The sequence below is a fragment of the Diaporthe citri genome (assembly GCF_014595645.1).
Source record: "Diaporthe citri strain NFHF-8-4 chromosome Unknown scaffold_3, whole genome shotgun sequence".
NCBI classification, from domain to species: Eukaryota; Fungi; Ascomycota; class Sordariomycetes; order Diaporthales; family Diaporthaceae; genus Diaporthe; species Diaporthe citri.
Window position 1 is genome coordinate 1,797,398 of NW_025064848.1, and position 21,875 is coordinate 1,819,272.

A 21,875-nucleotide genomic window follows, 5' to 3' on the forward strand; every position below is an offset into this window, starting at 1 on the left:
GATGATGACAACTTGCCGACAGCTTCTGCTTATCTGACAACCACATCAACCCCTCTCAGCTTCGCCAAATTTTCTCCCTTGATAACAGATGCCAAAATGTCTCAGTCTAAGGCACCTAACGATCTTGCTAGCTTCTTTGGCCTGAAGGGACGCAACTATGTCATCACAGGCGGAGCCCAGGGCATAGGACTTGCGATTAGCAAAGCTATAGCGCAGGCAGGAGGACACATTGTCGCCATGGATATACAGGATAAGCCGAAACCTGAGTTTCTGGAATTTTCAGGGAAGTTTGGGGTGAAGGCCAAATACATCCAGACGGACGTGACCAACGAGGCAAGCCTCAGGGCGGCCTTCGAGCGAGCTGTTGATGCGGTTGGAGCCATCCACGGATGTGTGACATGTGCGGGGATAGCAATGGAGAAGCCATTCGAGGAGCATACATGGGAAGAGGTGCGCAGGATCATGGATATCAATGTGAGTTGAAATCTATCTGAACTATTGCTTTGTTTCATGCCAGTGCTTGCCACATTGCTTTATGTCGAGCTGTCTTACCTCCTGTGAACCACTATTTTCTGACCACGGCTCCTAGGTCCTCGGAACCTACTTCACATCACAACTCGCAGTGGAGCAGATGAAGAAACAAGGTCAGGGTGGCAGTCTTGTCTTGATCGCCTCCATCACGGCCCACACCGTTCTGCCTCATCATCGCATGTCGGCATACAGCGCATCTAAAGGTGCTGTCAAGATGCTGTCGGAAAGCCTGGCCGTTGAGCTCGCAGAGTACAACATTCGCGCCAATACGCTGTCGCCCGGGTTCATAGACACGGAGATGACGCAAAAGGCTCGGGATGCGAGCCCCGTCATTAAAGAGACCATGTTCTCGGCGCCTCCACTGCGCCGCATTGGTACGCCAGATGACCTTGTCGGAGCTGCGCTGTATCTACTCAGCGACCTATCGACGTATACTACTGGCACTGACATCGCTATCACTGGGGGCCTCCACATTGGAAGGATCGACACATAGTATGATAGCGCTTTAATGCGAGATCTTTATGCCTCAACACGCGGGAGTGATTCATCAAATTCAGGAGGACTTCTCATCCCAAGTCGCAGGCCTGAAATAGTTGGGCTGAGCTTCCACGAGGGCTTTTATTACTCATACGAGCAAGCCATCGATGTGATTTGGTGGACTAGTGAGAAACTGGCAAGATGAAGACTCCATTGTATCATCTTCTATTGATGGTTTTCCCGACAATTTTTTGCTGACTAGCATACATTTACTTCATTGAAAGACTCCCGCCGTGGATGAGGCAGTGAACCAGTTTCTCAGTCTAGAACTGGCTTAATCGAACTTCTAGTATCGCCGAGACCCCTCCCTGGACTTGTCTGACAGCCTCAGGAAGCGCTTTTTCGAGATCATAGACATTTCGGACAATGTAGGCCCATGCGCTTCCGCCAGCTGCCGACTTCGCGATCCCGGAATAATCTGGGACAGGAGCAAACGAGATGTTGAGCTCCTCGCTCGACTGGCGAGCGGCACATCCATCAGGGTGCACAAGCGTCACAGAGTTCCTAGGCGCATTCCATCCTGTCGAAAGCTGAGTCAGTACCTGCGTGCGCAAGCCATATGAGGCAGACCCTGGAGAAACCCACCTTTGTTGCTCAGAACGACAGTCAAGGTCGGGATCTCGTACCGCATTGCGATCCAGTACGCAGTTCCCGGCACGCCAAACAAGAACGTCCCGTCACCAACAATACTACAGACAAAGTTGCCTTTTCCTGTCCCCCCAGCCTTCCAGTCGGATGCGAGCTTGACCCCGAGTGTACCACCGCCAGACCAACCAAGGCCGCCGCCGCCGGCGTTCACCAGGTGGCCTGGCTTGTCGACCTGGAGCTGGTCGTAAACAGCCATGGCATTTGTCACTGCCTCAACACACCAGATTGTGCCTCCTGGGCATGCCTCACGCAACTTGGAGCAGAGGTGTGATGCACTAGGAGGATCCGCCTTGGCTTTTGGAGGAGCCGCGCGATTCGCGATATCGGCAAGAGAGTCTTCCCTTGATTTGGCCAGCCGAACCCATCGAGATGCGTACGGCTCAGTTTCCGGGAGCCTGCTGTATTCCTCCGTCGAAGCTATATAAGCGTTAAGCTGACGGAGTGCTGTCTCGCTGTCGGCCCTGTAGCGCCTGAACGCCGGGATATAGTGAACTGCCATGCCGGGCTTCAGAGGGTCGACGTCGACATGTACCACTTTGCAGTCCTTTCGTGGCTGGCATTGTGTAGGTATCCAGGGCACATCGCAATCCAGGACCAGGATGACATCCGCGTCTGTGATGCTTTGATCGCGCCCGATGCGGACACCAAGGGAAGAGCGGTGTGTATACGGGAAGCACACATCGCTGCCCAGGGCGTCCAACACCTTGATGCCAGGAATCGACTCCGCCAGCGCCACAAGCTGCGGAACTGTGGCATGATTGCGGCCCGAGTATCCTGTTATGATTAGAGGGCTTTGTGCAGATGCAAGAAGTGACACAGTTTCCTCGACTGCAAAAGGAGGAAGAGCCGCTGGTGCCACGTTTGTCCATGAATCCAAATCCAGATCATATGGTGTGATGGCCTCTTCCATGACCTCTCGTGCCCCAACTAGGTACGAGGGTCCCTTGGGGTCGCTTGTCGCAAACTGAAGTGCCCGATTTACCATCTGCTTGATGTTTTTCCCGGTCTTGATTTCTGCCGTATAGCGACAGTATTGGGCCACAATTTGCTTTTGGTCCGGCGCATCCTGCAGCCAGTGTATGTATTCCGTCCTGGAACCTCGCATCTCGCCCTCGAGCGTGAAGGGGGAGAGCCCCGCAAAGACCAGAACTGGACACCTGGCGACGGAAGCGTTGTGCATCGCACAGCCCAGCATCTGTGTTCCCACATCGACATGTACCAGCACGCACTGCGGCTCGCCGGTGAGACGGGCGAAGCCGTCGGCCATGCTCATGGCAACCATCTAGGATAGCCCAATGCGGTCAGTTCTTTCCCGAGTCTGCAATAAACCTTGAAACAGCAGAGCAGTTGCCGCAGGTACGTACCTCGTGAGGGCATGTAACGATCTGAGGGAAGGATTCACGGCCGCCCTGGGCAACCGCCTCCATGAGGGCTGGATGATCCGAACCGAGGTTGGCAAATACATAGCTAACACCTGCCTGTCGATAGTGTCAAGATCGTGTGGAAGGCCTGCCTAGGCGCATTGATGAGAAGTCTGGGATTTCGCACCTGTTGCAAAGCTTCGAGAAAAGCATACGAGGCGGTGTACTGCTCCCTACTACTTGGTTAGCTGCTACCGTGTCTAAGTTACGCCGATAAAATAGAAGCAAAGAAAAACAAATTTGCACATGTAGATTACCTACTTTTGTCCCATGATGAAGTTGCTTACAGAGAGACCTTGGAAATGAGCATGTCTACCAACTTCTCTACGCTGGATCCGCCGCTCTTGCGCGCAACCCTAAATAACGACCGTATGGTTATGCTTCTTTTTGCTTAGCATGCAAAAATGCATACCTGGAGTGAAGAAATCATCAAATAGGTTGTTCCGAATGTTTTGTTGACTCCAGGCGCTCCTAAGGCCCCATGCCAAATCCCCCTCACTTTATTCCATCATTCCGTTGGACGATGAACCCATAAGGTCGCCACCCAAAGCGGAATGCACGATAGGGATTCGTTTATATTGGATCCGAACGCAAATCAGCAGGGAGTCTATTACATTGCTGCCGACTGAGACGCTGGGGTGCGCAGTCGAGTTCCGTAGCTCTGTCCTTGGTTCCGGAAGCCGTTCCGAAGCTGGTTCCAAAAGCACTAATCGTGGTCCAGGCCGAATCGTCCTAATAACGAGCTATACTATGCAGTGCACAGCCAATTGACAGTCTGGTGTGACAGATATTGGCTTCGAAGTAAACAAGAAGAAAATGTCGTCTACCTACGATACGCAGCCCACATATTCCTCAAAGATCCTTGTCCGGGGGAGCGGGGAGTATGAGCGATGTAGACGCAACAATCCGACCGCAGGTGCTCCAGATCGCTTTCCCCGCGAGATCCACGTTGCCCAGTCCCCAGAAGATGTCTCCCGGGCCCTCCTGCGCGCTGCAGAGCTGGGGGTGGCAGTTGGGGTGCGGTCTGGCGGCCACGCGTTCAGTCTCGGAGCGCTCGTCCACGACGGCATCATGGTTGACACGGCTTGTCTGAATCGCGAGATAGACTATGATGAACAGACGCAAGAGATCTCCTTCGGCCCAGCTGTGCGTGTGGAGGAGCTCTCGGCGAGGTTGGGTAGCATTGGGAGGTTCTTCCCTCACGGCCACGCCCCTACCGTTGGGTCAGCTGGCTTCCTTATGGCTGGAGGGCAGGGGTGGTTCGTACGGGGCTGGGGCGCGACTTGCCAGACCTGGATCACCAAGATAGAAGTGGTCGTTGCCGACGGCCGCGTCATCACAGCCAGCAAAACTGAAAACCAGGACGTCTTTTGGGCAGCGCGAGGCAGTGGGCTGGCCTTCTTTGGAGTCATCACCAAGTTCTGGGGCCGCACGATCCCGGCCTCAACACTGTGGGAGAGGACGTTCACTTTTGAACTGCGCGACAGGTTCACGGAGTTGATGACCTGGTTCGTTGTGAAGAGCAACGACACCCCAAAGTACGGGACCGATCTGAATCTGACAATCCACTACCCGGAGAAATATTCATCACCGACGGAAACGGACGAAATACCCAAGAACTCGCGCCTGCACCTCGGCTTGAGCTTGCTATGCTATGCTGATACGCACGGAGAGGCCAGGACTCTACTGAGTGCGTTCGACGACATCCCCATTGGCTTGCAGCAATGCCTGGTGGAGATGCGGCCGGTTCAAAAGCGAGAGTTCCAGGACATCTTTCAAAAGAAGCGTGGGCTCATTGGAGGTGCCAAGGAGGAGCGATGGCAGATCATTAGTCTGCTCAATGACCCCTCTGCCCCCCTTCCAGAGGCAAGAATGACCCCTTTCTCTCCCAGCTACATCACCTTCGGTTTTCCGGCGTTAACCCACGAGCCACAGCTTCTCGACGCGATCAGACCCGCCTTGTGCGATCTGCCGACTCGGAGGTCTTCAGCTTTCATGTGCGTCTGCGATATTGTTCCAGACGAGGCCGAGTCGGCCCTAAGCATCCCCCAGCAATATTACATCTCCACCATCACTGGCTGGACAGACACCAAATTGGAGCCAGGAGTGCAACAAGTGATGCGGGATCGGTATAGGAGGGCCCTGCCCGTCTCCTGCGGCACTTACATCGCAGACTACGACACCACGTGTGAAGACGCTAATGTGAGCCTCACCTCGACACATCCAGCCCGGATGATTGCAACCACGGCTGTATGAGCTAACATCTGTGTCAGGGAAAACCAATGTCTGATACGGCACTTGCTAAGTTCCTTGGGATCCGGCAGAAGTGGGACCCAACGGACTTGTTTCCAAACTATAAGAAACTCATAATAACACGGGACAAGATAAATCGGAAGGCTGCTCTGAAGGCAAATCTGTAATTAATTGATAGCAGTGAGGGCATGAGGCCGTCATCCGTACGTGTAGTCTACATAAACGGGACCCTACAGGGCACTTACACGGATAAGCTTATCTTATCTGCCCATGCCTTCATATGACTTCTTTCTTCCTACAGCCTAGAAATCTGTAAAAGAGCTTCTCATGGCCGGTGGGAAGGCCAAGTCTAGTTTCTATTGCAACCGAAGAGTGAGAAACAAAGCCGTTGCGGTACAATATCTCTGGTCCGACAGAGAAGAACACATCGTGTTTGTTTTCTTCGAAGTGGGCGACCTAGGGCCAGAATGTGTCGTGGACCACTCGAGCCGGAAGCAAAGTGGGTGTTGGGCATGTTGCCTGATGCCACAGCTGCTGCGCTAACTTATGTTGTTGAACTGGGGGTTTTTGATGGAATCTTCAACCGGCCGTTCTTCACATTGCGAATGCTGTGGCGTACTTCGGTTCTGGCAGAAGGCCGGCAAGTTTGTAGTCGGGAGGCCGGTGCATTGAACATGTCTAAGTGAACGCACAGGCTTCATGAATTGTCCTATTGACAGGTCAAGTCTGGCATCAAAATCGTGTGAGGAAGACAGGAGAGTGCCATTTGTCTCATCAGCTATGACACTAACTGCATCCAGCACTGCGTAAACTCGGCATTACATGCACTCGCGTCTCATTCTCCGTATACCAAAGTTGCCGACTATTCTAATTCAGCTGATCTTTCTGCGAGCCAAGCCATTCACGGGTCAAGCCCCGGTAGTCCTTGGGCTTGTACGGCTCAAACAGCTCCGCAATCTGGGTCGGCTTCCGGTGGACCTTGACACCGAGATCGTTCAGGAGCAGGTCCACGTACGGTAGCGAGTCGAAGGCGAAATCAGGGAGGCTGTCACCGTAGCCGCAGGGGTACCTCCACTTGCCGAACTGTGTGTGCAGCATGACCTCCTTCTCAACCTCCTTTTCCGTCTTTTCCATCCTCTCCAGCTTGCCGTCGAAGAAAGCTGATATCCAGAGAGCCTGCACGGTTGCAAACATGGCGGTGCTGACAGTCGATACGAGGCCTGCAAATACAATGTTGCGTTTGCTGACGGCGGTGGGGGGGACCATGAACCTGTAGAGGCGGAAGGGATCCTCGCGCTTGCGCTCGAATCTAAGAACCGGCTGGCACTTGAGGCTGGGGAACATTTTCACGATCTGCGAGTCGGACTTGTTGCTGAGAGAGACCATGTCGGCCTCAGACCCCGGAAGACCCATCTCAAAATTTGCGTACTTGATCGAGGATTCCTTCTTCCATCCAGTGGCACATAGGAGGACGTCGGTCTCGATCGAGTCTCCATTGGTAAGCTGTACCGTCTTTGAATCCAGGTTCTCGATGTCTGCTAGGTGCACAACGATCCTCCCCTCGCTCACCAGATCGAAAAGACTGGAAGGATAGTTGTGGATTCCAGTGCCGCTCGCGGTCCAGAGCACCGGATTCCACGGCCGCATCTTGAACAGCCTCGCATTTTCGTTGTAGCCGTTCGCCTCTATGACATCGGCCGTCAGCTTGTTCCAGTAGTTGTCCACAATCCACCTTCCAGCGGCGGTACCGTGCAGGAAATCGCGAGCTTGACCAAACCCGTCCTCGGCTCCCCAGGGGCAGGGACTGAACCAGGTCAGGCACCGTGTGTGGAGGAGCTCCTCCATCATCCTTTTGAGTGGAGTCACATAGGGCGGGCAGATCCAAACTGGGCCCTGGCCGGTTGGTCGAATGATCAGGTGAGTCTCTGCGCCAGCTTCCGTGGCGAACGCGTAGGCGCAGTCGTATGCGGATTTGCCGCCGCCAACAACGACGGCACGTTTGGCTGTCTTGACGGTGCTGGCATTGCGGCAGAAGTCTTTGGCATGGAAAAACGGCACGGTAAAGCTTTCCTGGCCGGCGTAGCTGGGGACGTTGGGCTGCGAAGTCAGGCCTGTCGCAACGACAACCTTCGTGGTGCGGAGGACTCGGGCACCTGAGTCACTAGAAGTGGTCAAGACCCACCCGCCGGTGTTGCTGGGCTCTGCGGATTCGACCTTTGTGTTGAAGGCGGTACGTTCGAAAATGCCAAATGCTTTTGAGAAGTCTGTGAGGTACCGGTGAAGCACAGCGGCAGGAATGTGCTCTCCGGGCTTGACGCCGTACTGTTCCTCGGACATAGGGAAGTCTGGGAACTCGTAGGATCCATACATATTGTTGGACTTCAGCCCTGGATAGAGACGGTCCTGTGACCACGTGCCCCCAGCCGTGCTGGCTGACTCAACGATGAGAATCTTCTCATCAGGATGCAGCTCAATATACGTCTTGGCGGCAGCCAGACCAAACCAGCCTGCCAGCTTCCCAGTTCGTGTCAGCATTCATTCACATACATCTCACACGTGAACGAGCAGCTACGCTACCGGTTGCAACGTGATGTGACTGTGAGAACGTTGGGAGGCACGAACCGGCACCAATGACAACAAGGTCGTGGTCGGCATTCATCTCTTTCGCCATTTCGAAGTGGTCTCCTTTACTCTCAGGCCGTACAGAACTTTTACTAAGCTGGAACCAAGAATGGGCAAAAGAAGCTCATACAAAGGGGGGCACGAATAACAAGGTTGGTTTGTGATCGCGTTGCAATGCTGTTGGCACATACTGTCCTTTCGATTCTGTCTTCCGCGAGGAGCGAGTCTCGCAATCATCAAATAAGTCCGCAGCTCCCCACATAATCACTATTCCCATTTGGCTGGCATATCTAGACTGCTCACACGCTTCCTGGAAACTCGTAGCAGCGAAATGACCAGCACTGGCAATGCCTGTAAGCACTCGAATACATTGCCGGACGGAACAGGATGGGATCAGATAATGCAAGCATGGCCGGAATGCATTGATCGGAACTACCGGAACGTTCCGAAGGCGTTGTCTGGGTTCAATAAGGAAGAAAAGCACTTGTACGCGTAATGAAAGATCGGCACGTCCAACAAGTCCTTGGCACTGCGTCGATTGGTCGAAGCCCTGGCCTGCATCTCTCTGGTTTTCCCCTTTTAGTGCATCAGAGATAGGACGGTTTCAATGAAGTCAACTGCCGTTGGGCCGTTCGTATCTGGTTCGGTGAGGGGGAAAGGCTATGCATGCTACAGTGACAAGACGGCCATCCACTGCGGATGGATGCCTTTTAGGACGTGACCTAGACTGGGTAACTAGGTATTAATAAAGACACCTTTTCTGGCGATGACAGAATAGGCAAGGAGCTCACCATTGTCAAGAGACCACCTGGGAGTTTCGCCTGGTCCTCCCTCTACCATTGTCTATCGTCGGGTCCCCCTCTTCTTTACCTTTTCATTTGGCCGGGCGTCCCTGAGCAGAATTTCTGCGGGCCGCTCGCTTCCAGTCCACGTTTCGGTACGGCCCAGGTAGTGACGTTCCGGACTGTTTCCCCACAAAGTCAATGACCGAATGCCCCTTGCCACAAAATGGTTGAGCACCAAGGCCAGTCGATGAGGTCGGGCAAGCGGTCCGCCAACCAGCCCACAAGCGAGCCCACGGCGAAGAGACGCGCCCCATACGCCGCTAAGGCCTGCGACTCGTGTCGCCGGCGCAAAGGCCGGTGCGACGGACGTCGACCCTGCCAGTTTTGCCTGAGCCGCTCTTCCGAGTGCTCCTACTCTGAGGCCTCGGATGAGCGCACGCTGTCTGTCTCTGACTCCGATGGCGCACAACCCATCGACAAGCCCATGTGGACTCCCGAGTTAGTTCTGATGACACCTGAGCCCGCCCACTCACCGCGATGCTCATCTGTTGACAATTTCATCTTTGTGTCAAGGACGCTGTGTAATACTGTGAAATACCTGGGTGACCTGGTGGCCGGCCTGCAGGGACAGCTCAATAGCCTGGCCGCGCAAGGAGGGCCAACGACTGCGCACGCACCCAATCCCGTGCTACCCCAGCATGACCAACCACAGCCCACAGGCGCCGAAGACAGCTCATCAATCCGTGCTGCCTTCGACGAACCGTCAGCTGCAGTCTCACGGCCCGGCGAGTCGCCCACAAAGCATGACTCCATCGCCCGAGGAGCTTGCACAGGGCAGGGGTTCTGTGGCCCGACGAGCCCCGACTATAGCCTCAATGTGGCCCAAATGAGAATGGGCCAGGGCAAGTACTCGACTGCTCCGGGAGTTGGCTGGCATGTGAGCCCTAGCCTCGACGAAAGCCAGCATAGTGAAGATGGCACCCACCTCACCAGCCCTGAGGAAGACGGCTGGGCGGCGCTGGACCCTTCAGTCAGACGGTCTCTGCGCCACAGCCTTCTCCAATTTCAGACCCTGCTCCCGAAGAGGGAGGCTCTACGGCTTATCCGTGTGTACAAAGAAGTCGTCGGAGAGTTGCATCCCTTTGTGGACTGCGATCGACTCGCCGAGCAGACCGAAGGGTGGTATAATTGGCCAGGAGCTGGCTCGTCAGGTGCCAAGGGCGGAGATGACTCCCTGTCAGATGAGGACGGCCTTCTCATCCTCAACCTGGTTTTGTCAATCGCGCTCTGTGCGGAGTCTGGATGCCAGGCGGAGGACGCGAGGAACCTCCACAAGAACTGTCGTGGCGTCATAAACATCTTGCTGGCAGTGCCCGTCACAGGTCTGCGGCACGTCCTCCTCACGTTGCTTGTGGTGAGTGTTTTGTACTCTTCTTGAGACTTATACTTGGGGAGAATGAATTGTGCGGCTGACCATGTGACTTATTTGTACAAGGGACTCCACCATTTCTTCAACGACAGGGCCCGGCTCGCATGGCGCATGTGTGGCCTGGCTGGACGTATGGCCATGGAAATTGGCCTGCACAGCCGCGACGTTTACCAACGATATTTAGAGACCGAGAAGCAGCAGGAAGAGGCCGAGATTATCTCCACCAGTCTGATAGTCCTCGATCGCCAGTGGAGCGCCGCCACAGGCCTGCCTTCAAACTTCCAGCTGTCCGATTTTGATTATGCCGATGCCTCTTCGGTAAGTCTCTCTCACACCTGCTACTTCTCCCAGATGCAGCTGTGATCACTTGGACACATTTCCACTTCGCATCTGATCTCCTTGATTCCATATCGCAGGTCAAGAGTCCATATCTCAGAGCCATGATGACCTTCACCATCATGAGCCAGAAGTTCAACGAGCCTATCTGCCGCGTGGCCACCGGCGGAACTTACGAAGACGATGATGCTTTTGAGGTGACAAACTTCCAGATCGAACAGTGGAGAAAGTGGTCCCTGGAGAAGCAGAACTTCACCCACCCATCAACATGGCAGGCGTCTCCTCCACCACACATGCCCTCATGGACTGTAATTTTGTACCTGCGCGCCAATGCGGTCCGTGGCATTCTCCTCCGTCCCTTCTTCCTTTCCAGCTCCCCCAACACAGAATCAAGCAAGAGAAGCATCGGGCCTGGTCTGGATATCGTATCCGACACAGTCAACATACTGTCCACATTGGACCGAAGCACAGACATCTACCGCAAGCAACACCCCTTCTTGCAACACTTCCTGGGAAGTGCCTGTGCCCTCCTCTTCCTGATCATCGCCTTCGCCGACCAAAAGTGCGGTGCATCATCGAGCTCTGGGGATTCTCTTCCAGCCGAATCCTGGGACTCGGTGGGTAAGAACTTTAGGAAAGCCTTCGCGTTGGCTTCGGCGTATAGCGACTCGTCCCGGGTGTCACGCAAGCTGTTCGATCGCCTAGTCATGTTGAAGGGGCCTCTCACGAAGATGGGCGTCCTTTCCCGCGAAGAAGGCTGCCTGGATGGCGACAAGACCAGCAGGACACCTGCTGCCCACCAGCACATGCCGGTGAGTATCGGTGGTGCAGCAAGACTGGAAAGTGCGGCAGCCAAGGCGACCACCAACCATGCCCCGCACCAGCAACCCACAGCTTCAGCGTATGGCATGGGCGACAGCCTTGTTGTAGATATTACGGGTCATCCAGGAACCGAGGGCGCCGGGGACGGGACGGGCATTTCAGAGGCTGAGACCTATGTTAATACCAGTACAGGGCTTTTTGATTCCTTTATGGTCGATTGGTCCGCAAACGACATGAACTTTTTCTGCTCGGATGGCGGGCTCTGACATATTGACGCTGTATTCAAAATAGCTACTATGGCCGGATGACTCGGCCTCAAATTCAGGTACCTTTTCCTACCCTTGGGCTATTTTATCTTGTGCCCCGATGGCTGGGTGACGTTGTCCAGCTTCTCTGCGGTCAACACGATGATCATCAGCCGTCTGGGCGAACCCACTCCACCTACGAAACCCGTCCGTATTAATTCCCCTACAGTCCAGCATCCTCCCTGCGCTCTGATCAACCATATCCTCCAGGCTCTGCGGCTTGTTGTAAAATGCCGGTACCGGGGGAAAGATAATTGCGCCGGCCTGCCGCAGGAACAGCATGTTGCTCAGGTGGATCTGGCTCAGGGGCGTCTCCCGCACAACCAGCATCAGCCTGCGACCTTCCTTGAGCGACACATCCGCAGCCCTGGAGACGAGGTCATCGCAGATGCCGGCGCGGATGGAGCCGAGCGTCTTCATGCTGCACGGCACGATGATCATGCCATCATGGAGAAAGGAACCGCTGGCGATGGGTGCCGCGACGTCCTTGAAGCTGTGCACTTCTGAGGCGAGCTTGCAAATGTCAGACGCGGAAGTGGTCGTCTCGTACTTGAGCGTCGCGGTTGCCCACTTGCTCATGACGAGATGTGTCTCGATGCCGAGGTCTCGCAATATGGTGAGTACACGGGCTGCGTACACAGCCCCTGTCGCCCCCGTGACTCCAACGACAATGCGTCGCGGAGGAGCGGAGTTGTGGAAAGACGTTGAATTGTTTTTCCTCTGCCAAAAAGGTGCCGGCAGATTATTTCCAGTCGGCGGCCGCTTGTGCAGCAGGGCCGTCTTTCTGAAAACTGAGATGCTGCTGCTAGGTCGGCAAGCCTGGAACATTGCGGATGTGAGATGTTTCTCAACATCAAATGTGCAATCTCATGTGAAGCCGACCAGCCCGACAGATGATATCAACCAGTCAAAGTAGTCTTTCTTGGATTCTGGTGTGGAGCAATTTCTACCACATAGTCTGGTAGTTCCGTTCGGAACTTCCGACATGTTCAACCTCAGTTCCGGGACAGAGGGCGACGTGACGCGCCACTTCGCCACTTTAAGGTCATTTACCTCTTTCTGAAAGACTTGTCCACCTCGGCATTAGCATTTGAGATCGATGTATGGTCCAAGCCTGAAAGTGAGAACCACTTCGCACAGCAAGTCATGTCTGCCAAGGAAACCGACGATAGTTCCATCTGCCGTGTCGACGAGGTGATGGCACAGTTGGACTTCCGCACCTTCATCGAACTTCTACGTCAAGATGATGACCTTGTCGAGATCACCCGGGAGGTTGATCCGCATCTTGAGGTGGGCGCAATCGTCAGGCGAGTGAGCGAGACCAACGACAAGGCACCTCTGTTCTCAAATGTAAAGGGAGCTCACAACGGCCTGTGGCGCATGTTCGGCAATGCCGCAAGCCTGAGAAGAGATCAAAACACGAGGTACGGAAGGCTGGCCAGAAATCTGGGTCTTCCAACCGACGCAACATGGTCAGACTTGTGCCGAAGAACACAAGAAGGCAAGGTGTCGAGGCCCCTGCCCCCAAATGTGCTCGAAAGTGGACCCTGCAAGGACAACATGATCTTCGGCGATCAGATTGATCTCAACAAGCTGCCCGTGCCGCAACTACACATGGAAGACGGAGGCAGATATATCCAGACGTACGGAATACACGTCCTGCAGTCGCCAGATGGATCCTGGACCAACTGGTCGATTTTCAGAGGCATGGTCCACGACAAAAGCCACATCGTGTGCCTTGTAAACCCCGGCCAGCATAACCACATGATCAAGGAGAAGTGGCAGAAGCAAGGCAGCCAGGAGATACCATGGGCGCTCGCCCTTGGTGTTCCTCCCGTTGCGACCATCGCAGCTGCCATGCCGATTCCCGAGGGCATCTCTGAAGGCGAATACGTGGGTGCAGTGGTAGGAAAGCCGTTGGATGTCGTCAAATGCGAAATGAGCAAACTTCTCGTCCCTGCAAATAGTGAAATCATCCTGGAAGGAAGCATGTCCCTGGTCGAGACGGCAGATGAGGGTCCTTTTGGCGATTATCTAGGCTATGTCTTTGACTCCGATCGCCGCACCATGCCATTGTTTAGAGTGGATGCCATTACATACCGCAACGACGCCATAATGCCAGTCTCAGTGCCGGGACGAATAACGGATGAATCGGTAAGCAAGGCCTGGTCTCACAGACTCATTGCGAAAAGTTGTCTCAAGCTGACCGCGCCTGAAATCGTTTAGCACACTACGGCGGCTCTAGCAGCTGCAGAGGTCTTGACTTTCTGTCAGAGTCACGATCTGCCGATCAAGGAGGCATTTGCACCACTCGAAACAATGGCAACGTGGTGTGCGCTGCAAGTCGACTCCCGGAGACTCGCAGAGCTGAACACCACGTCCGAAGTCTTTTGCGAGCGACTGGGTCGAGTCATTTTCAACGACAAGAGCTCGATGCTAATCAACAGATTGCTGGTCGTCGGCGACGACATAGATGTCTACGACTTCCAGGACGTAATGTGGGCATATGTTACGCGCTGTCGACCGGGGCAGGACGAGTATGTTTTTGAGGACGTGCCGGGGTTCCCACTTACGCCTTACATGTCGCACGGGTCAGGAGATCGGAAAAGGGGAGGCAAAATGGTTTCGGACTGTCTCCTGCCCATGGAGTATAAGGGGAAGGGATCTTTCCAGCGGGTAGACTTTGAGAACTCTTATCCGGAGGACGTCAAGGACAGAGTGAGGTCCAACTGGCATGCCATGGGCTTCGGCAAGGATTAGGAAAATGATACTAGCACTAGCAATATTGAGAGCATGCAGTCTTCTGTTCATGAGAGTCCCCTAATGACCAAATACAGCACACATGAAGCGCCTGTGGTACCACATAAGCTGTGCAACTTAGATATAGTCTTCATGACTTTCAGGCCAAAGTCTTCTGCAAAGCGATTCTTGTTCCACTGATGTTCATACCTTCATTTTGAAACCAGAGATACCGGCGAGGACGCAGTTCGTTGGCCGAAGTGGCCTCGGAACCGGTTCCGGACAACTCCACAGAACGGCAGGATAGATAAACAATCGCAATAGGCTTTGCATGGCTTGCTAGAATGGAAGCTGCCACTGCAGTCTACAGGTTTGAATCATCAGTAGAGTGCTGCATTTAACAACCTTTCACAATCATGGAGAGCAAGTACGGATCTACCCCGGTCGCCCCCCGGACCACGCTCAAGAAGATCGCTTCCCACATCACACTTCTGGAGCCTCTCTCTCGGCGTGGCCAGGGCCCGGGTCTCGTGGTCCTCGTTCAAGAAAGTGGATTGATCGACGATGCATCCACCACTAGGATCGAACGCGGTATACCGTCTCCCTCGATGAAGTGGGCAGAAGAGAGCTACACTGTCGTCGAGATCACCCAGCTCGCATTGGAGCACGAGCCTAGTGCACTCAAGTTAGCACTCGCAGGGCTGGAAGGGTGCCACACCACGGTACCGAAGCATTCTGTTGGAATTATCTGTACGGAGATGAGATTGACCCAATTCAAGCTTGGGCTGATTCCTGGGGCGTTTGTGGGCGCTGACCTGTCAATACCACAGGCTACAGCCCTGAGCTTTGGAACCGTGTCGCCTCCGACCTGGCATCATATCCACAGATCGCCGGCGCCGCTATCTTCGCCGATGCCGCTGGGCGTGGATCCGAGCCGCTGAAGGCAGCTACAGTCTCTCAGATGCATCATCTCGCAGGAACAGCAGTCACACCTCTGGCACGCAGTAAAAAATGGTTGACAGCCTATGAATATCCGACGGCAGGCTCATTCCTTTTTGCTACACCGTTTCAGCCAGAGTTTGCATACAACTCAGAGTCCTTATCGCATACGCGCAATCTGACGTTCTTCAAGAACCTCATGGGCGGTCCATACTTCGACCTGGAGGCCATTTGGGACGAGCACACCTATTACGAGTTCGACAACCGCTCCGTGGAATGCACCATGGCCACAATGGTCCAGGAGCCCTACGTGAACCACATCCCTACAGTAAGCTTATCGCTGCTGCTATTGATCGGCAAAATGCCAGGAAATGTTTACGGGAACTTACAGTGCTTAGCTCACCGGCGGTATTGGCCGCGAACAACTTACGGCGTTCTATCGAGACCATTTCATCTTTCAGAATCCAGCGGATACCGAGACCGAGATCATAAGCCGCTCAGTCGGCATCGATCGGGTCATTGACGAGTTCATATTCAAGTGCACCCACAACTCACGCATCGACTGGCTGTGAGCGGAGAACCCTCCAATGAAATGCCATCAATGACACAGACTGACAAACAGCCATGTTCCAGGCTGCCCGGGATCCCCCCGACGGGACGCAAACTAGAGATTCCTTTTACAGCGGTAGTCAACATCCGAGGAGACCGCCTGTACCACGAGCATATCTCTTGGGATCAGGCGACTGTTCTGACCCAGCTTGGCCTCTTACCTCCTAGCCTTCCGTTCAGTATTCCAATCCGCAGTGAACAGCCGCCCGCTTCTGGGATGAGGTTCTTGTTCCAGGTGCCAGCTGCTGGGGTGCAGGCTGCGCAGAAGCTACGTAACAAGGACTTTTGCGAGTCGAACAAGATGATTGAGTTTAGTTTGTTAGAAGTACAAGAGTCTTGAGAATGCTGGCCACAGCTGATGTTTAAATCTTATTCCAAATGCCTCTTTTTCGAATGGATGGTTCGAGCACGCCATTTGGAATACAGTGCAGTCATGTAGAGCGGTGCCGTCACATGAACTCGATGTTTAATCTGAGACTAGGCTTTCTACATCGACGCCAGCGACACGATAGAATCCCAAAGCCTTTAGCATAGGCTTGTCATCGAAACGGTAGAGGTAGACTCTGCCTTCTTCGTTGGCTGAGTGCTGGTACTCTTGCCAAGCCGGGATGCAGAAAGTGCTCCCCTGCTTCCACTCATATGTCTGTCCGTTGATTGTAGTTCTCCCAGTGCCCTCGATGATGTGATAGACCGAAGACGCTGTCTCACGGATTGCAGGAGACGAGGCCCCGGCGTCGAGCTTCTCGCATGACGCCCCAATCACGCGGCCAACTGTTTGTCTTCAAGTCAGCATCAACCGTTCTTTGAGTCAAATTACTCTGATTTTTGTGGCGGCTCCGAAGAACACTGCGTTTGAAATACTCACTCTCTCTGCCATCCTCTTTCAGGTATGGCACCGAAGCCCAGGCTCCTCCAGCTGCATCAAGCCTGGCCTGCATTTTCTCCCACGGGAACACCACGGGAGAATCCGCCACTTCGGTTGCCGGATATCTCTTCTCGGTGTAGTGCTCTACGAAATGGACAGGAAAGTGCATGAAGTTGGGAAGGTCTAGCCCATCCAACCATATGACAGGGCCATCGTCCCCGCCTTCTTCGCCGGACCCTTTCTTGCCGTGGTCGTGGAAATTCCAGGTGGGCGTCACGACCACGTCTCGAGGCCGCATCGGCACCCGCTTGCCATGCACTGCGGTGAATCCGCCGCGACCCTCGATGATGAATCGTACTGCGAAAGCTGTGTGGCGGTGTGCAGATGCTGTCTCTCCCGGTCTGACCAGCTGAAGTCCGGCGTAGAGGGTGTCAGTTGTGAAGGGGGCATCTATGAGGCAGATAATCAGCCACAGGGTGTTCAACAGGTTTTTGACCTTGCCAAAAATGGGGAGAAAAATTCTTCAAGCAGCTCTGCAGTAATTACCTCTGGCAGGATTCACAAGCATCAACACACGGCGCTCAGCTTGATCCTCCGCGACCAGTTCGCCGGCTTTCACAAGGTATGGCCGGACTTTCTCGAAGTCCCACACAAATGGCACGGTGGTTGGGTTCGGGGCGGGAGGATTCAGACGCTGCATCTGAGCCCACAATGGGGAGACGTCAAGGCCCTTGAGCGCCTCCAGCAGCTGCTCCAGAGTTGTATCATCCAGCCTAGAAGTTGGGTTCTTGGGGAAGGTAGTCTGGGGCATGGTTGTATTATTGTCTTGCAGTATCGTTCAGCCGTTTTGATAATTCAAAGCTTCAGGTTAACAAGATATGGCACCGTCCCGTCCTCGTTCCAGACAAGAAGTTGGGTTCACTTGGTATTTTTATTGACAGATGTTGTAATGCATTCAGAGGCCCTGTGGCCGCTTTTTTGACATAGTCATACTCGCATCTTTTCGTTCCGACGTAAGATTTTGCATTATGGACTACCGTGCCTTTATTAAGTGGTCTACTAAGTCCCACTGTTGACGTGACCAACGCCTTGAGGTCTGAGTCTTCAGAGTGTGCCCTGAAGCGTGTCCGTAAAGTACTGGGTGCTGTTCTCGCCGCATGGGAGGCCAAGCCCTGGTACCTTAAGTTACCTTGCAATTCTGCGCAGCCGGTGGTACATGGTTTTGCATTATAAGCCCAACGGAAGCACGAGGCCTTCCGGTGAGTGTATGGACCGCGAACCTTGGCGGGGATAAAGAAAACGCTCCCTCCCTATCTCCCGAAAACCCCTCCACTATATCTCCCAATAATTTATTCCATTCGTTGGATTTCTATACGTAAGTATAGATTTGACTTGTGATGAATACGATAGCGGAATCTTATGTGCAGCACTGCAATAGGGGCAGCACTTTAATCCTCATCCAATTGCAGCTGCCGAGCCAAAGTCAGCCGTGGTGTCTTTCGGAACGGTAGGAACTGATTGTAATAGTTGCTTCGGATCGACCGAGGCGGTTCGGAACAAAATATACATGCCCACGGAACTACCATGTCACAACAACGAAAACAAAGACATACGTGAGCATATCCATTCAGCCATTTTTTCGTAGAAACATTGTATACGCGACCTCACATACGTCCACCCCCCCCCCCTCACCTTCTCGGCTATCGTTACTGTGCTCAGTTCATGCAAATTCGACCCCGTTTCGCAACGTTCCTATCCCAGATATAGTCACTTCCATCACTGTGTCCGGCCTGAGAAATTCCGGCGGCTTAATTCCCGCACCGACGCCTGCCAGCGTGTAACATAGTGTTAGCTCCTTCATTTCCACAGATCTACGACAGGCAAACTGGGGCTTCGAAAGGATCTAGCTTTACTCACCCCCTGGGGTGCCAGTCATGATCACGCTGCCCTTCTGCAGCGTTGTGCCCGTGGATAGCCTGGCTATCAGGCACCTCACGTCGAACACGAGGTCATCTATCCCTGCATCCTGGCGCAAGTGACCGTTGATCCTCGTCTGCAGATGCAGAGTCGCCGGGTCGGCGATCAGCCTGGTGGAAACCAGAGCAGGGCCCAACGGCGCAAAGGTGTCGAAGCCCTTGGAGAAGCCCCATTGCGGCACGGAGCCGGCGAGGGCCGGGTCTCGCTGCAGCTTCCGGGATGAGATGTCGTTGCCGACGGTGTAGCCGGCCACGTACTGCAGGGCTTCCTCCTGGGAGACGTCCTTGGCGTCCCTCCCGATGATGACACACTGGGATCTTGTTAGCAACGAAGAGTAGAGCGTGAGTAAAACGCAACATCGCCTTGGGAGGTTTTGTGGCCCTCTCCAGCTCCCCTTCAAACTCACTAGCTCTCCCTCGTAATCTGCCTGGTCGTCTTGGGCAATCTTTGGAACTATCACATTCTCATCGTGACCGATAACCGAAGTTGATGGCTTGAAGAAGATTGACGGGAACGGTGGCACCTGCCTCCCTGCCTCGCGAACTGTGTTGTTATTAGCAAGTCGGATCTCGTCACCAAGGCTCATGATAGGTGACGAACTATGAGTTGCGTAGTTCAGCCCGACACACCGTATTATCGGCACATCGCAAGAGTGCAGGGGGCCGAGCAGCTTTTTCACGCTGACGACTTCGTCCGTCACGTAAGTCGAGCCGGTGGTGTCGTAGATATCGTCTCCTCGGATCACTCTGGCTTTCAAGCGAGTGTCTGCACCAGTGTTTCCCAGATCAAAATCGGGGCGAGGCAGGATAGGTTCTCCAAGCAGGACGAGGTCATCCGTGCTGACGAAGCGAATGAGACGTTCCCAGGCAACATTCATTGTCTCTTCTGCGTGATATGGCTGAGCAACGAGCATCATCCTCAAACAACTTCGCAATACCGGGAGAGAAATAGCTTATGCTTTTACGCTGAATCACAGTCGTTGAGAAATTAAATCCGGATCGGAAGCAGATAGGATGCATTCCCACCAGGGCATTCCGGTGCTCGGAGCAAGATAGGATATGCTCATTGCAAAACAATATGTTCTTGTAGCACTGATTCTGTGTGAATATGATAGATTGTTCGAGTCTTGGTCAACTGGGTGACGAGAAAGCTTTTTTCTAGATCGAACGGTAGGAAAGAATTAGGCAAATTCACGCCAGAACCTCTTTTTCATTGAGTGCTAGCTGGCGCAATGTGCCACTTGACGGTCTTACAAGTAGTCCAATCATCCAGCGCATCCTTGCCCATGTCTCTCCCAAAACCGCTCTCCTTTGTGCCACCAAACGGGGCATTGGCACTGACGTCGCCCCAAGAATTGACAGTGACCTGGCCGCTCTCCAGCGCCTCGCTGACCCTAAAAGCCTTGTTCAGATCATTGGTGAAGACAGCTGCGCTGAGGCCGTAGGCGGAATCATTCGCTTTGGCAACGGCCTCCTCCTCTGTCCTGAAGCTGGTAATGCACGCCAGTGGCCCGAAAATCTCCTCCCTCATGATCTCTGCCCCTTGGTCCACGTCTGCAAACGCCGTGTTCTCCACAAGATACCCATCACCTACAAGCCGCTGTCCGCCATGTAGCAGTCTGGCCCCTGAATGCTTGCCTTGTTCCACGTACGCCACAATTTTGTCCAGCTGCGCCTTGCTGGCAACGGCTGCCTTTGTGGTCTCCGGAGAAAAGGGATCGCCCACCACGGTATTCCGGCTGCGGCTGGAGAATTCCGCGAGGAAGCGATGGTAGATGGTATCCTCAACGTAGATCCTGCTGCCAGCCACGCACACCTGACCGTTACTAGCCGTGATGCCCAGCGTCGTCCAGAACAGGGCGTTGTCCCAGTCGGCATCGGCAAACACGATGCTGGGGCTCTTGCCGCCCAATTCGAGGGAGACTCTCTTTAGGTTAGTGCGGGCTGCGGTGGCGAGGATTCGCCTCCCGACTGGCGGGCTGCCCGTGAAAGCTATCTTTTTGACGTCCATGTGCTCGGATAGCGCCTGGCCTGCCACGTCACCGTAGCCGCATAAGATGTTGATAACGCCTGGCGGGAAGCCGGATTCCTTCACTATCTCAGCCAGCTTTTGCCCCCAGAGGGGCGTGGTCTCGGGTGTCTTGAGGATCAGGACGTTGCCCGCCGCTATGGCAGGGGCGAGCTTCCAGAACGCAATCATACTGGCCGAGAATGTCGAAACGTCAGCCGCGTGCTTTTGGTGTTGCAAGTGATGTTTTGTAGGCCATGGCCAATGGAGGTGTGGGAGCGGCACTCACAGAGTGTTCCATGGCACAATGGCGGCACAGACGCCAATGGGCTCTCGCCTCGTGTAAGCCATCCCCCCAGCAAGATGGAGACCAGATCCATCGATTTTGTCTGCCCAACCAGCATAGTATCGAAGCGTTTCAACAGCCTGAGTCACATGTAGTCCCAGAGATTCACGATACAGCTGGCCCGACTCCAGAGTTTGCAATGACGCGAGATCTGGTGCGTTCCTCTCAACCAGATCAGCAAGCCTATTGAGCAACGCCCCTCTCTTGCTAGGAGCTACCCTTCTCCAGGAAGAGTAGGCTTCTTTGGCGGCTTTGACAGCTCTGTCCACATCTTCGCTCTGGCATGCCGATACTGTGGCTAAGATTTGGCCCGAGGTTGGGTTCTCGACGTCTAGAGTGGCGTCATGAAAAGCCGGGACGAAATCACCATTGATGAATAGGCCCGCCTGCACTGTGATTTTGTCATGTTAGCCCAGACGAATTCAGCTTTCACTGCGTCCGTTTGTCTTGACAGGTCGCTAAGGGGGCATACCGTCAATGAGTCGTCCCTCGACGCCAACTAGGCTGACAGTCCCCATTGTCTCAGCAAAAACAGAAACAAAAGAGGTGGTGGGTGGGGTTGATCATCCAGGAACATTTGCCTTCCACCATGCATAGGGGCCTCGACAGGGTGATGCAACAAATTTTGCCTTGGGCCACGATCGTCCTTGTACTGTGCCAGTGAGGACATTGACTGTTGTGACCCGGAACAGGCGGGATGGAGC

At 54.1% G+C, this 21,875-nt stretch overlaps 11 protein-coding genes across 11 annotated transcripts; 5 read left to right on the forward strand and 6 right to left on the reverse strand.

Annotated features, from left to right (window-relative positions):
* Window positions 1-96: 96 nt before the first annotated feature.
* INS49_008112 (uncharacterized protein) lies at window positions 97-1,024 on the forward strand (the record flags this gene model as incomplete). Its single annotated transcript, XM_043168857.1, has 2 exons — window positions 97-474; window positions 590-1,024. 2 exons carry the CDS (start codon window positions 97-99, stop codon window positions 1,022-1,024), a joined length of 813 nt encoding a protein of 270 aa, XP_043026537.1.
* Window positions 1,025-1,331: 307 nt separating this feature from the next.
* INS49_008113 (uncharacterized protein) lies at window positions 1,332-3,143 on the reverse strand (the record flags this gene model as incomplete). Its single annotated transcript, XM_043168858.1, has 3 exons — window positions 1,332-1,588; window positions 1,654-2,998; window positions 3,081-3,143. 3 exons carry the CDS (start codon window positions 3,141-3,143, stop codon window positions 1,332-1,334), a joined length of 1,665 nt encoding a protein of 554 aa, XP_043026538.1.
* An 810-nt stretch (window positions 3,144-3,953) lies between these two features.
* INS49_008114 (uncharacterized protein) lies at window positions 3,954-5,557 on the forward strand (the record flags this gene model as incomplete). Its single annotated transcript, XM_043168859.1, has 2 exons — window positions 3,954-5,339; window positions 5,411-5,557. 2 exons carry the CDS (start codon window positions 3,954-3,956, stop codon window positions 5,555-5,557), a joined length of 1,533 nt encoding a protein of 510 aa, XP_043026539.1.
* Window positions 5,558-6,257: 700 nt separating this feature from the next.
* On the reverse strand, window positions 6,258-8,061 carry INS49_008115 (uncharacterized protein; the record flags this gene model as incomplete). Its single annotated transcript, XM_043168860.1, has 2 exons — window positions 6,258-7,897; window positions 8,013-8,061. 2 exons carry the CDS (start codon window positions 8,059-8,061, stop codon window positions 6,258-6,260), a joined length of 1,689 nt encoding a protein of 562 aa, XP_043026540.1.
* Window positions 8,062-9,020: 959 nt separating this feature from the next.
* Window positions 9,021-11,650, forward strand: INS49_008116 (uncharacterized protein; the record flags this gene model as incomplete). Its single annotated transcript, XM_043168861.1, has 3 exons — window positions 9,021-10,211; window positions 10,293-10,544; window positions 10,643-11,650. The coding sequence occupies 3 exons, from the start codon at window positions 9,021-9,023 to the stop codon at window positions 11,648-11,650; spliced, it is 2,451 nt and encodes an 816-aa protein (XP_043026541.1).
* An 80-nt stretch (window positions 11,651-11,730) lies between these two features.
* INS49_008117 (uncharacterized protein) lies at window positions 11,731-12,517 on the reverse strand (the record flags this gene model as incomplete). The annotated part of the gene is made up of 2 exons (XM_043168862.1): window positions 11,731-11,777; window positions 11,830-12,517. 2 exons carry the CDS (start codon window positions 12,515-12,517, stop codon window positions 11,731-11,733), a joined length of 735 nt encoding a protein of 244 aa, XP_043026542.1.
* A 318-nt stretch (window positions 12,518-12,835) lies between these two features.
* On the forward strand, window positions 12,836-14,449 carry INS49_008118 (uncharacterized protein; the record flags this gene model as incomplete). Its single annotated transcript, XM_043168863.1, has 3 exons — window positions 12,836-13,113; window positions 13,180-13,843; window positions 13,964-14,449. The coding sequence occupies 3 exons, from the start codon at window positions 12,836-12,838 to the stop codon at window positions 14,447-14,449; spliced, it is 1,428 nt and encodes a 475-aa protein (XP_043026543.1).
* A 395-nt stretch (window positions 14,450-14,844) lies between these two features.
* On the forward strand, window positions 14,845-16,316 carry INS49_008119 (uncharacterized protein; the record flags this gene model as incomplete). Its single annotated transcript, XM_043168864.1, has 4 exons — window positions 14,845-15,178; window positions 15,259-15,695; window positions 15,766-15,935; window positions 16,001-16,316. 4 exons carry the CDS (start codon window positions 14,845-14,847, stop codon window positions 16,314-16,316), a joined length of 1,257 nt encoding a protein of 418 aa, XP_043026544.1.
* Window positions 16,317-16,442: 126 nt separating this feature from the next.
* Window positions 16,443-17,652, reverse strand: INS49_008120 (uncharacterized protein; the record flags this gene model as incomplete). The annotated part of the gene is made up of 3 exons (XM_043168865.1): window positions 16,443-16,747; window positions 16,842-17,291; window positions 17,388-17,652. The coding sequence occupies 3 exons, from the start codon at window positions 17,650-17,652 to the stop codon at window positions 16,443-16,445; spliced, it is 1,020 nt and encodes a 339-aa protein (XP_043026545.1).
* Window positions 17,653-18,561: 909 nt separating this feature from the next.
* On the reverse strand, window positions 18,562-19,695 carry INS49_008121 (uncharacterized protein; the record flags this gene model as incomplete). The annotated part of the gene is made up of 4 exons (XM_043168866.1): window positions 18,562-18,668; window positions 18,759-19,128; window positions 19,225-19,361; window positions 19,419-19,695. The coding sequence occupies 4 exons, from the start codon at window positions 19,693-19,695 to the stop codon at window positions 18,562-18,564; spliced, it is 891 nt and encodes a 296-aa protein (XP_043026546.1).
* Window positions 19,696-20,027: 332 nt separating this feature from the next.
* Window positions 20,028-21,689, reverse strand: INS49_008122 (uncharacterized protein; the record flags this gene model as incomplete). Its single annotated transcript, XM_043168867.1, has 3 exons — window positions 20,028-21,018; window positions 21,115-21,562; window positions 21,644-21,689. 3 exons carry the CDS (start codon window positions 21,687-21,689, stop codon window positions 20,028-20,030), a joined length of 1,485 nt encoding a protein of 494 aa, XP_043026547.1.
* Window positions 21,690-21,875: the final 186 nt, after the last annotated feature.